The following is a 13463-nucleotide window of genomic DNA, read 5'->3' on the forward strand; positions in this document are numbered from 1 at the left end:
AACCTCACCTCCATTGAGTACTAAATTCGGCCATGTCCCATTTAGTATCCAGGTCTGTCAACACTGTCTGCTGGAGAAGACTCCTAATTTAGGTGGAACCACCGCAGGCAAAGGTTTTTCCTTGTTTCTGCGTGTCCGTCAGCCTGTCAGGCATCCAGAAGTCCCTGTCACCTGGCCACTGGATAGGGCAGTGCTGGACTCTGTGTGTGAGCAAATCTGCTGTGTTTATCTGTATGAGAGAATGCACAAGGTAACAAATGCTGTTGTGCCACAGTGCTTCATTATCTCAATTTACCTGGAAGGTATTTCTGCTAGTGAGGGGCAAAGTTCCCTCTGGCCATGCAGAAACAAGGAGGACCAGCAGCTTTGGTCTGCTGTGTGTTGTTGATGTTGTGGAGGCTGCTTCCTGCACCTCACTGATGCAGGGCAAGATGTCATCGATGGCGAAGCAGAATGGGGTCTTCAGCCTTAGGTGAGCTGGAATGAAAGGAAGCAGAGGCAAATCACAATTTATATGGCGCTGTTTTGGGTTGTTCCTGAGTGTGCCCAGCACAAAATGCTAAGTTTCCTGCTTTTCAGCGCCAGCTGAAAAGGTTTTTTTTATTTATTTTCTGAAGTGCTTCAGCTGAAATGATTCAGTTATTTTCCAGAATGAGATGCTGCATCAAAATACAGCTTTGAGCAAAGAGATCCTGATGTTGTTTTGCCAGGGCAACCTCAAGCTTGGCAGAGTAAAGGGTGGGAGTGATGAGAAACTCTGCCGACTCTGTCTGCCTTCTGCCGACTTTGGGGAAATCTACCCATTTGTGATCTTCTGGGAGAAACTGCATGAGGTCAGTGTGGCTTTGAGGGCTACAGCACCACCTGTGCTGAGCAGATTCCCACCTTGGTGGCTGTTCCTGCTGGAGATGCTGACACTGCTGGCTGTTGCAGATACAGGACTGAGATGCTTTCATAATCAAGGGTAAATCTGTCTGAAAAGGATGCTTTCGGATTTCCCTTGGGCTGGCCTTGCACAGGGCCAGTTCTGCACTGGCTGGCTCGGCTGGGGAGCGGAGCAAATCTGGAGCAGGGGTGTGGGTTGTTTTTGGGCCAGGTCCATGCTGGTTGAGTTCAGCACTGGCCTGGAGTGGCTCGGCAGGACAGGAGGAAGGAAGGCAGGAGGGCTGAGCGAGTGGGTGTCCTGCGCTCCATGCCCCATTTGCTGGGACACAGGGAGGGCAAGGACAGTGAGTGGTGGAAACACTGGGAAAAGTCACTCAGAGAAGGAGCAGAGCTGTAACGGTCCAGAAGAAGGACAGGGAAGAAATATGAGGATCAATATAAGGAAGCAGGAGACTGGGCTGGGGAGTGGTCATGGGTTGGTGTGGGCAGGAGCTGTAAGGAGGAAAAAACTTAAGGAAGCTCAAAGGGTTAAAGAAGTTGGGAAGGGAAGAACATGGACAGCTGGGTGGTAGAGGAGCTGCAGAGGATGAGAAAAGGCTGCAGCAGAAGAGTTGTGACCAGCAAAGCCTGTTTCTTGCTAGAATCTGGAAGCAAGTTTTTAATCCCAGAATCTCGGCTCTTTTCTGCCGTCTAGCTGTCAAACTTGTCGAGCAAGTGTGTCCGTCTGTTGCTAGTCCTGGAGCTGTGCAGCAGAGCATGGTCGTTTTCTGTGAAGTATTTCCCTGTTAGTGCCACCCTCAGCCCCTGGAGCTGGGTGTCTGAGACCACAGCTGTGCTGGTCAGCCACAGCTGTGGAGGGGGAAGGCTGCTCCAGGTCCAGTGCATGAACTTATTTCCAGTGATAGTTTTCTTTGTTTAAAAACTAGTCTTAAAAGCAGAAACATTTGCGTTTGAAAGATGTCACTCACCTTAGAAAATCAAGCTCTCAAAAGTCTGAAACTTTGTGTCTAAGGTTTGTCCTTCCTGTATGTTCAGGATACAGGCTTGCAGATCAGCAAGCACAAAGATAGGAAGACTTTCTCCTCCAGCCTGCACAGCTCAGAGTACTTTAGTGGTGGATGAAGAATCTGGGGCATCTGTCTGGTCCTGTGTGGTTTTTTACCTATGTTGTCTGTGTGTGTCACTTGTGAGTGTGAGGTAAGGTGAGAAAACCAAGTCCTTCAGAGAAAGGCTCCAATGTTGCATCCCAAAAGGCTGATGATAAGTTGCCCGTGAGGTGCTGTCAGACACCTTGGCTGCCGGGGCACCCAGTGTCCCATGCAGGGGCACACGGGGCTGAGTCCAGCAGCACCGACAGCTCTGGGCTCTGCTGTAAGGAGGAGCGAGGAGCCTGGATGGAAGGGACGTGGACCTTGCAGAAGGCACATCATAGTCTGATTGTTTTTTTCCTCCAGATTGCTTTCATGCCCCACATTGTGCCAATATGGCTGTTGGTTGGGTGCAAACCAGATGTGGGATCTGAACTGGCTGGAAAATGACGGTGTGGAAGGGTGAGCTGGAAGGCAGGCAGGGTGCTGGATGGGGGGAGAACTGCTTAAATCTGTGTGAGGGCTGTTGTGTGCATCAGACTGCAGGCTGCCTTTCTTGTCATTTGAGCCTAAACAAATTGCCTCCCCATGGGTTCCTACCCCACTGAGGGTCTGGGGAAAAAAAATGAAAACGGGTGCAGGTTTTAGGTGTCTCTCACAAGCTGTTGGAGAAAGTGACTTTCTACCTGTTTGTTGAGAGAAGTGAGATGTGAGAGCCCGCAGGGAGGCAGATCATGTGCTTATTACTGCTGCGCTTACACCTGGTGGAAATGGCCACCCCTTTGTGAGGATAATATTGGTTGGTGGCACCGGTGGCTGTCAGGGATATGGGGAAATTGGCAGGTCTTTCGCTCTCTCTGCGTAAAGAGAACCTGAGCCAAGGCAAGCAACACCCTTTCCATGTGGCACCCAGTGTTTAAAGCTGCATTTGTATGGATTTGGGACATCTGCTTTTGAAATCTCAGAAGTGTGTTCTCAGAAATGGAGAAATACAGATTGCAGTGTGGAAACCCTGTTGAGGAGGAGCTGGGGAAGGGGGATAGATCAGGTCTGGCTGTGTTAGCTGCGTGCCAAGCTGTCGGGGACAGCTGTGTTTTCCGAACACGCCACTCCTCCTGGCCTGCAGCCCTTGGGAAATCCCTCTGGGAAATAATAATAATAATAATCTGCCGGCGTTAGGCGGGGTGCGGTGCACGGCAGAGCAGGGATGGTCCGTGCCACCTGCGGAAGGGTTTCGGGACGGACTGCGCAGCAGAGCCAAGTGCAAGCGCTAGCCTGAGCGCTCGAGTGCCGAGCGTTTGCTTGCTGTGTTACCACGGTGGGGAATGTCTTGATGAGAAGAGGTGCTGCTTTGTGGCAGATACTTTGATGGTAGCCGTAAGCTCAGAATACAAGAGGCTGAATTTATTTTTTTTTGATGGATGCTTTGCTGCAGCAGTGTCTTGCTCACCCCATGGTGTGTGGGAATCTGTGTGGGAGACTGACACGGTAAACAACCTGTTTTTTAAGGCTGTTGCAATTAGAGAACTTATTAGCAAGCTGCCACGTGGAAATCTCAAGAGTACCAGCAATCGTCTGCATAATCAGAGCTGAGTATGTGGCCGGATCACTTGGGCTGGGTCTGTGCAAGTGTTGGGTGACCAGTTGACCAGGAGAATCCAGGTGTTGCAGGGTGGTGATTCAGGTGTTGGTCATCCTCCCAGGTGAGCACAAGGCCAGTGCACCTCCAGGGGCTGGGGAGAGGCTGAGGCACTGCATGGCAGCAGTCGGAGGCACTGACAGCAGAAAAAGGGGAGTGTTTTCACTTGTCCTACTGAATTAGCTCTCCTGATTAATTTGTTCCTGACTAGATCCCAGTTGTGCTTGGGGTTACAATTTGCTTTCCCAATGAGAGGATCAGTGCCCCTGGTGAGGAAGGCTCAAGGTTTTGTCCCAGGGATGGATGCCATGTTGAGGAAGGTCGTTGCTGTTTGTGGAACCGTTGCAAAATTTTAGGTCCCCCTGGACACAAGCTGCTTGATACTCCCATTCCAACTGGCTTTCTGTTGATCTTGATTTCTTCATGTGTTTTGTCTCTTGTTACATAAAAAATATTTTGCTCGTCCTCCTCATTTGAGACAGATGTTAAGCCCATGTCTCTGGAAAACAGCACTTCTTAAACATAAAGGTGTAAATTTTAAGCAGACTTAGTTGAATGTAAAACCTTGTGTGGACATTGCGCAATGCAAAGGGGTTGAAACTAGATAATCTTTAAGGTCCCTTCCAACCCAAACCATTCTATGATTCTATGACACTCTTGTTTTAATACTGAAGTGGCCAATTCTAACTCTGAAGCTGGCCACGTAGGCAAAAAGAAGGATGTCCCCAGCGCATCTGCTTAAAAATAACTTTAAACTGCATCTGGTTAAAAATAGGTTTAGCTCAGAGCTTGTGCTTCCCTGTGTGGGTTGGGCCTCCTAATAGCATGTTGTGATACCTACTACAGAGCCACCTACGAGCGTGTGAGTTGCTGATGGTTACAACATGCACAAACCCCGAGGCTTTGGGAGCAGGTGAGGGTTCAGGATCTCCCTGATGGTTGCCCAGCCTGCTAATTCTTCTTTTCTCAAGGATTTTGCACAAGTACTGGCAGCTTTGACTTAGAAATGCTGTTGTTCCACTAGTGCTACTTCTGCTCTGTGGCCAGCAGAGTTTGAAATCCTCTAAAACTTACAGTACAGAGGGCTTCTGGCACATGAATTAATCATGGGAAAGATCAAAGTTGCTTTGTTAGTTTTATTTTCCTGTTTTTAATGAATAATGTATTTAAATTGTTTCCTTCCCTAATAAATCACATCTCAGCATTTTTTCTCTTGAGTTTTAGTAGGTGGGAAGGACTAAAAGGAGATTTTACAATGGAAATTCACTTGCCTAAGCACAAGGAAATAATAATGATTGTAATTGGTGAGGGGGAAGAAGAATCAGTTTGTTAAGGCTTTAATGAGCAATGCAATAAGAAGGACAAGGTACTGATATTATTTGCACATCTGTAAGGAGAGGATTGTCCCCACCTTACGAATTGAGGCTGCAAGCAGATGTGCCCTTCTGCCTGCAGCTGAGGAGGGGAGGTAGTTACTGCTGCCTGTGTCTCGCTGTTTGTGTGGGTCAATTTAAATTTTTCATAGTAGGGGGTTTCTACTGTTTTGTTGTTGTTGCCTGTTCTTACCCAGATCAGTGTGACAGGAGTTGGGGTATGGAGCAGTTGCAGATGGAGAGGACTCCGTTGTGAGGAGGGAGCCGCGGGGCTGAGGTGTCCTTTTGCACTTCTGTTGCTGCTGGAAGACCATGTACAGCTACAGCCAGAGAGAAGCATGTATCTGTTATTTCACTGGATATGACTCGACTTTTATTTTGCTTTTACAAACTGCACGGGTATCGTGTCTTCTACTGGGTATTGGACAACTATGAGGTGGCTCTCCAGTTGCAGTGCTGGTCTGGGGCTCTGAAAGGCTCAGTTGGGCGCTCCAGTTTCTGCTGCTTCTCTCAAGTCTCTTCTCTAATTTTAAGTGAAATCCTTCTCTCCTTGCATCTGCTCTTTGTGCAAGCTGAGACAGTTCTCTGCCATTATCACCCCAGCCTGGTCTCTCCTGCAGACAGAAGCATCAGGAGGTTATCATCTCCAAATGAATGCAAAAACTTGCAGAGATGGAATGATAAAATGGAGCGCAGGTAAAAGCTTTCTTGCTCTTGGCAGAGAAGCAAGCACAGGGTGAAAAACGGGGCTGTCCCCTTCCTTGTCTCACAGTGATGCAGCTGTAGAGAGAAGGGAGAGGGAAGTAGCTGTTGCCTTCAAACACATCCTCTTTGGCAGCCAGCAGTATTTCCACAGCCTGTGGCCTGGAAAGCACAAATGGGCTGGCATGCAATGATCTGTGTGAGAACCCGTCTCTTACAGCAGGGGATTGCTCATGTTCGCTGACATTTGGTTATCCTCAGTATCCTATTTGCTCAGTTCATTATTACTTGCTGCAGAAATGAATGGAAAAGCTTTTTGAGTCATATTTTTCAGCCTTGCGCAACATACTGCAGTGCCTTGCTTCATAGCTGTCAATGTCCACAGGCAGACATCTAAAGAAATTTTCCTAGAAGTAGCTTGTGAAAGCAGATGTGGGAGAATAGAAATATTTTTGAGCTGCCCTGTGTCTGAAAACCTGTGTGGCAATCATGATTAAAGCTCTATGCAAAATAACTTGTATGGTATTCATACCTGGTCGGTAGACTCGAAGAGACAGCAAAATACTTGTTTTAAGAGTTTCTCAAGTCACCTTCTTCCTCCTCTCTCATATTCTCACAGACCATATGCAAACAGATAAAAAGCAACTATTCCTCCTTCAGCTCCAGCACTAGGCTCTGCTTTGCACACGTGGACGGCTCCCAGCAGTCGCATACTGGTCACTCCAGCTCTGCAGAGCTGTCCTGCTGTCCCTGGCACTACGTCCAAGTGCAAGAGATCGTGAATGAAGAAAAACCCCCAAAAGATCTTACACCCTGATTCTCCACCGGCGAGGTGAGCAGTGAGGTTAGCAGTGATGGATGGAGCAGAGCTGTGGCTGATAAGCCTGGGAAACATGGAGACATGTCCCCTCAGCTTTGTTGTCTCATCTGCTGGTGCCACCAGAGCTCTGGTGTCACTGCGTAGTTCTAGAAATAAGCCCACGATGGGGTTTTGTCACAATAGCTAAGCACTGTCATGCTCACTGATGTTGTGTGAACTTCATTAATCCTGTTCTCACTGTTGCTGCACTGAAACATCATCATTCAACCTCAGCACTCAAATGGTGCTAATAGCTGAGAGCTGAGATGAATTTATGTCCTAGACCTGGCAGGAAGACAAGGGAGATGAATCTGCCCTACTTCAGCACTTGGATGAGAAACAGAGACTTTGCCTCAAGTGCAAAGTTTTGTGTGATTCAGTGCAGGGATGATTACATGCTTTCGTATTTCCAAGACAGCTGCTAATGCTGTTTCGTACAAAAGAGTAGAATTCTTTTTTTTTTTAATTCTTAACATCATTGTTCCTTCGTAATCTTTCAGATGATATTGATGAACTGGCATCTTAAAAGATGAACTGCCCATTAACATGGGTTTTCTGTGAAGTCCTAGAAGGCAACCTGGTGCTGCCAGAATGAGCTGGTCTTTGTACAAAACTTTTTTCATTTTCAGACGGGAAGCAGCAGCTGGATCAAACATAAGTCCTAGCCTGTGTTTGATGTGCCACATGTTTGCTTTGCAGTGAGCCTCTCCTGGGATTGGAACCGATCTGGTTTCATGCGCAGACTGGCAAAAGCAGCAGAAGGACAAACTTATGGACTTGAAGTGGGACAGGTGCCCTGGATGGTTAACACCATCTCTGCAGATGTGGCTGTTTTCCAGCTGGCCAATTCATGCATCCAAGTGACTTTTGAGAGGAACTGAAGAAAAAATTTTGCAGTTATTAGGAAAAGGCAATCCTTTCACTCTGAGGCACTAATACTAGGGAAGCAGAGCAGGGAACAGTGGAAATACTACTTTGGATTGTAGCCTGTAAATCCTTTTCAGAGAGTCAGGCTGTCAGCCTCTTTTTCAAATGTTGTGTTGTGTTTAGAATGTTTCAATTAGCAAGGCTTCCTGTGGTTTTCACCATCCACAGGATTATGCTGATAAAACTCCTAGTTAAAAGATGCCAAGCCTTTGTAAAGGATTTTTGTCATAACATAACATGTTTTCCAGCTTAGAAAATAAACATCTTGGTTTAGTCTCTGTTTGTGTTCAGTAGATGCGAGGAAGCCTGCTGTTAGGTAAATACTGAGAGAACACCTACCTACTGATGGCTGGAGGGGATGTGTATGTGTGTGTTTATTCTCCCCCCTCATTTCCTTCATTTGTTTTATATATTCTTTTTCTGAACCACTCCCTGCTACTTGACCGTTCAGGCATGGGTTAGATGAGCATTTAGGCTGATCTGAAATTGTTGTGCAGTGCTGCAATGCTTGTGAGAGGCAAGGGGGCCTGTCAATCCCTTGCCTTGCTTTTTACAGTTGTTTGTCTCTGCTCCGTGCCTGTGTATCACTCGGTACAGCAGGATTTTGCTTGCACTGCTCCTGGGGGAGCATAGGATAGAATTTTTACTGTTACTGGTGCTAATAAAAAGGCTTAATTAAATTCTAATCTATTAGCATTATTGCTCTAAGGCTTTTTTCATTGCTTTTTTTGAATATATTTCTTTCGAAGGAAAATCCCGTTGATGTACAGGAGCACAACACTAGAAAAAGTCACGTATCAGTGTGGACCTGAATGACCTTTGTCGTGCCGGCGTTAGAGCAGTGTCTCATAGCATGATAGTGGGATTGATTTCCGATAGATGAGACCCGACAGGCTTTAATTTATTGAGGCAAACAGTTACACACAGACACCGCTTCATCCTGCAGCAATTGCTCTTGTCTCACTGCTGTCATTACACAACCACTGTATGGGCTTAACTGAAATTACCCCCTGGAGTAAAAAATGGGTGGGAGAGAGAGGGGGGATCTCTGGCCGGGAAGGGCAGGCTCAGTTGAGCTCAGGGGGCAGGTGAGCGTAACGGGGCTGCTGGGCGGGCGAGCGGTGTGCCAGTCCACGCCGATGTCCTCAGATGACTTGCTGGGTTATTTATTCTCCTCTCCGCGTGCATAATTTCCACCGCTATAAACACGTGTTAGGTGTTAGGAAGAGGGAAGAGGCTTTTCAGTATTTAACTTCATAGTTAGTTTTGCGCAGAGCCAAACACAGTAAATGCCCCATAGTTACAGACGTCCAAATTTAACCATGGAGGTGGACAACTCCCTTCACTGAGCAATTACTTGCCTGTTTTTAAGGCAGCGTTTGCACGTTTGAACCATTCATGGTGGCTGTTGCTTCACCAGAGATTAGAGGCTTTTAGAAATCTTGGTCTCCCAAAGTGGTCTAGAGCTGCTTTGTTTTGGGAAATGCTCTCTGCCTGCAAGAGAAGAATATATGTTCTGTAGGAAACTGGCCAAAACGCAGAACACGAGCAGGAAAAATGTCTGTTTCTCTGATGTTGAAGGCCAAAGGCATGAAGGCTGCTACACTGGCAGAGTTCAGCGCCGTGTTGATTGTTTCTGTGTGCCGCCTTTTGCCCAGCAGCGCTGGGAGCCCTTTGGCAGATGTGAGCTGAGAAACTGTCCTCTTGGTGGCTGGGCAGGCTGGTGATTGGGAGGAAGGTGGTCTTAGTAGTGGTAGGGTCTGCAATATCTAAATCTCTTGCACCTTGTTGGAGGGTTGAACTCCCCTGCTCCATGGTGTTGTGTGTGGGATGGGTGAGCGCCCAAGTCTTCTGATAGAGGAATTTTTTCTGTGGGATGTTGTTGTGTATCTAGATCCACTAGATCACGTGGTGGATGGTCTCCTACAGCTACGCCTGGGCCCAAGGTGAGGCTGAAGTTGTGCTGTGCTCTCCCTCTCCTTTTCACTCCAGATAGTATCAGCAAATGGGGAGAGCAGCGCCCAAAAAAGCTGATTGTGTAGGAAAAGTAATCCAGGCCTTGCTGAAGTCAGTCTCCTGCTTATTAACACTTACAGGTGTGGGTAAGGGTCACCTGGAAGATGTGCAGCATCTGGAGAAATTTAGCAGGGTAACGTAGCAAAGTAGTGTGGGAAAATGTGAAATTTGAGGAATGTTTTAAGTATGAATTATGCTTTTAGGAAAGAAAAAAGACAAAAACGATTGTGTCATGTGTTTTAATGAAAAGTGGGTTTGTAAGCTGGAAGTCATTGCGATGTGCGAGATGATGGTGGCTGGAGAGCGGAGGTCAAGTATGGCTTGGAGGAGAAGGCTCGAGGCTGGCAATGGATGGGATCCACCAGCACAGGCAGTCTGGAGACTTCCTCTACCACCCATAAAAAAGCGAGTGTCTGTCATTCTTTATGGTCTTCCTAAACCATTTCAAAATTGCAATCTCTCTGAAACCAGGCACACCAGAGGGACGTGCAGTGGCGTCCCACTCAGTATGGGTCACCTTTGGGTGTCCACTATTCCTGGTGCAAAAGGCTGGGGTTTGCTCTTGACTGCGTGTGGGCTTCTTGCTGTGTGAAAGAGCCCCAGGGAGGCAATTACCTCGTGCTGATTCTTGAGGGAAACCATAGCAAAACCAGAAACTACACGAGCTAAATTGGGAACATACTCTCTTAAATGCTGGTAAACGTGAGTGCATGAACTTAAAGGGCATCAACTCTTGGGCTTCTAATGGAGCAGCTGGTATGAAGCAAGCCGGTAACTGGATTGCTTCTTTAGATGATTTATTTACATGCTTGCCACCCACTCACAAATCCTGCTCTTCCCTTTCCCAGCCTTGGAAGTTCTGTACGTGCTGAGCACCAAGGCAGGGTACTTTTCCAGTTGAGGAGTTTGGCTGTGATCCAGGAAAAAGCTCAAGCATATGCTGAAAGCTAGATCAAGTAGATGTTCTCTTGAATTTAAAGGTGGGCAAATTCTGTAACACTATAAGGAATTTTTTACTTTGTTTTGTTCTCTCACATAGAGTTGCAGGCTTGGGCTCAGTGAAGCAACTGGCTCTTGATCCTCTGGGGAAGAGGCATGAACTGATTGACCTCTTGAAGTTCTCAGCCACGTTTCCTATGGTAGATAACAAGGCTATTGAAGTTGTGCAATGATGATTGAGTGTTTGGAAGGGATATTAAAACCTCCGCACATCAGCTCTCACTTCTGGAGATCAAAATGACATCTTGTGTGTGGGAAAGAGGCAAATTAACTCCCAGCCGCAGGGTTCCTCCGTCTTCCTGTCATGTGTTTCTGGTTGCCCACTGACAGGCAAGATGCTGAACTAGATGGACCAATGTTCTTATTCAGGCCATCAGTTCCCGTTGTCCCCTGAGTCCTGTTGACTTCAGTGAGAATTAAACACATGTGTAAGCACTTCCCTAGAAAGGCTTTTCTGCCTCGGTCTCTCTGCCCAGCTGCTTGAAGCTCTGCAGTGAGGAAAGCAGGTTTCTGTTAAGTGCTTCGATCAGCCCTACCACATCCTTTTTTGTGTTTTAATGGGAAAAATCCTAATATATAGTGTATGCTTCCATTTTAAAAATAAATGCAAGCTGTCTTAAAGTCAAGCTGTGCTTTATGTCGCAGTTATACCATTCGGTCGAAGTTTTCCATTAGTTTCTGTGGAGGGGACGCAGGCACAAGTGGCTGGGAGAACGCAGCAGAAAACAAACAAACCTTGAGCTCTGAGGCTGGCTTCACTTCTAAACCTGTGTGGCAAGAGGAATACATCGTGTGGCTTGCTGCCCTTTGAAGTGGCTGGGTTCAGTACTGACAGGATGGCTTCCCTTATCTCCCCTCCTACAAAGAGAACCGGGAAATACACCTCTGATGTGGGACTCTTACATTTCAAGCCTTGATCAGGTTGACAGCTTTTTCCTTTTTCTTCCCCCCTACCCTGGCAGTTAATCAACAGAGCTAGCTGAAAGCAGGGAAGTGCTCTGCTCCCTTTTTATGGGTAACTGGAGCGGGATGGTAACAGCTGTGTTTGGGCACTGCCGCTCGGGCTGATCAGATGGGTGGGAAGTTTCCAGACCGCTTGTCCCTTCCTGTGTCGTTATTCCCCTGCAGAGGCTTGGGCAGTAGCTGACGTCTGTCTTACTCATTTTGAGCGGAGACTGGATGCAACAAGTACATACATTGGTGCCCAGTCACCTTTAGCAGATTCCACTGTGATGTCCCCCCCTCCCCCCAAAATGCACTTGCTAGCAGGATCTTTTCTGTGCAAAGCAACGAACTCGAAAACTACACATTTCATTCTTCTGAGGTGAACATGCCCCAGATGAGGCTTTGATCTGGGAAGCTCAGCTGAGCCTGACCTAGTCTGTGCAGGCATCCCAGAGAGCAGCTGGCTGTGATTTGTAAGTCAGATGGCCGCTGCTCTGTGGGAATGGCTTTCTTACTCTAGAGCTCAGTTCTGCCTTTTAAGAGTGGCTTGTTTTGTGTAAATTCAGCTCTGCTAGGAGACTGTTATATGGATGAACTAAAGCCAGAAAAAAAAAAATAAATTTTGAGACAATTCACATTTGAAAGCCAGCAGTTCCCAGGTCCTTGATTCTTGGAACTTTAAAATGTTATCTACCCATTGGAAACTGTGCCTTTCAAAGGAAGCTGAGAGTGGCACGTACCAAACAGCTAACAGTCCTTGAAAAATTAAGATGTGTCTTTTATCCAATACAGGAAACAAAATTGCTACAACGGATGTTAAAGAAGCCTAGCATGAGAGTAGTGACGGTGGATAAACGTGATTCACCGAGCAAGGCGCCGCTTCGGCTCAGCAGGCGGGGTGCTGGTCAGCTGGTTGCATACAGTAGTGTTTCAGGAGTTATTGCCCCCAAAAGCTATGAGTTATAACAACTCATTAGCCTTAAGCTTCTGTTCTGTTTACAGATTGTGAATTAGTGGGTTGGTGACATGTCTCAGCATGGGAGAGGAATGAGAGGAAGATGGGAAGAGGCAGTTGTTTCTAGAGAAGGATGAAATATTGAGCTAAAGGGGCCTTTGCAGATAACTTCCTTGCCAGTCCCAGATGCTATCCTTGTTCTAGCCATGGCCCCCCAACTTCTAAACCGGGGATGTAATTGTGGCCTTTGAAAGCACTTTGTGCTGTAGCAAAACCGGGAGTAATAACTGTATGTTATAATCACAGAATCATAGAACAATTCAGGTTGGAAAAGACCCTTGGGATCATCGAGTCCAGCCATTGACCTTACACTGCAAGTTGACCCCTAAACCACATCACCCAACACCACATCTAAGACACTTGAACACATCCAGGGATGATGACTCAACCACCTCCCTAGGCAGTCTGTTCCAGTGCCTGACCACTCTTTCTGTGAAGAATTTCTTCCTAATGTCCAGCCTAAACTTGCCCTGTTGCAACTTGAAACCATTCCCCCTGGTTTGGTCTCTAATTACCTGTGAGAAGAGACCAGCACCAACCTCTCTACAATGTCCTTTCAAGTAGTTGTAGAGCATGATGAGATCCCCCCTCAGCCTCCTCTTCATCAAACTGAACAATCCCAGCTCCCTCAATTGCTCCTCGTAAGATCTATAATGTTAATGTTATGTCCCTTTCCCCCCTCCATTTCCTTCACAGGGACTCTCCAAAGGGATCGAATTTTTAAGAACCTCACTCGGAAGCGCCAGCGGGCGATGCGAAGGCGAGTGCATCAGGTGAATGGGCACAAATTCATGGCTACCTACCTGCGACAGCCCACGTACTGCTCGCACTGCAGGGAGTTCATTTGGTAAGAGTGGCTTGGAGTCGGTGATGTGGGGCTACCCAGCCCTTTGTGTTTTGGGGACTGACATGCCACCCCTGATCCTGAATCAGTCACCCAGCACTTTACTGATGTGAGTTCCCTTGTTTATCAGGTTTAGCGGGGTACATTTGTGCTGCAAACTGAAGTTTCCTG

General features: G+C 47.2%; 1 protein-coding gene across 1 annotated transcript in view; it reads left to right on the forward strand.

The window, feature by feature from the left end:
• The window catches only part of PRKCH (protein kinase C, eta), a gene marked incomplete at its 5' end in the record, with an annotated part of 119521 nt that overhangs the window by 37939 nt on the left and 68119 nt on the right, over positions 1-13463 (forward strand). The window contains one exon of the mRNA XM_009866673.1: positions 13145-13295. Coding sequence (XP_009864975.1) covers positions 13145-13295 — 151 coding nt within the window. The remainder of the gene's footprint in view (positions 1-13144; positions 13296-13463) is intronic.

The sequence above is a fragment of the Apaloderma vittatum genome, unplaced genomic scaffold (assembly GCF_000703405.1).
Source record: "Apaloderma vittatum isolate BGI_N311 unplaced genomic scaffold, ASM70340v1 scaffold13603, whole genome shotgun sequence".
In the NCBI taxonomy this organism is placed as follows: domain Eukaryota; kingdom Metazoa; phylum Chordata; class Aves; order Trogoniformes; family Trogonidae; genus Apaloderma; species Apaloderma vittatum.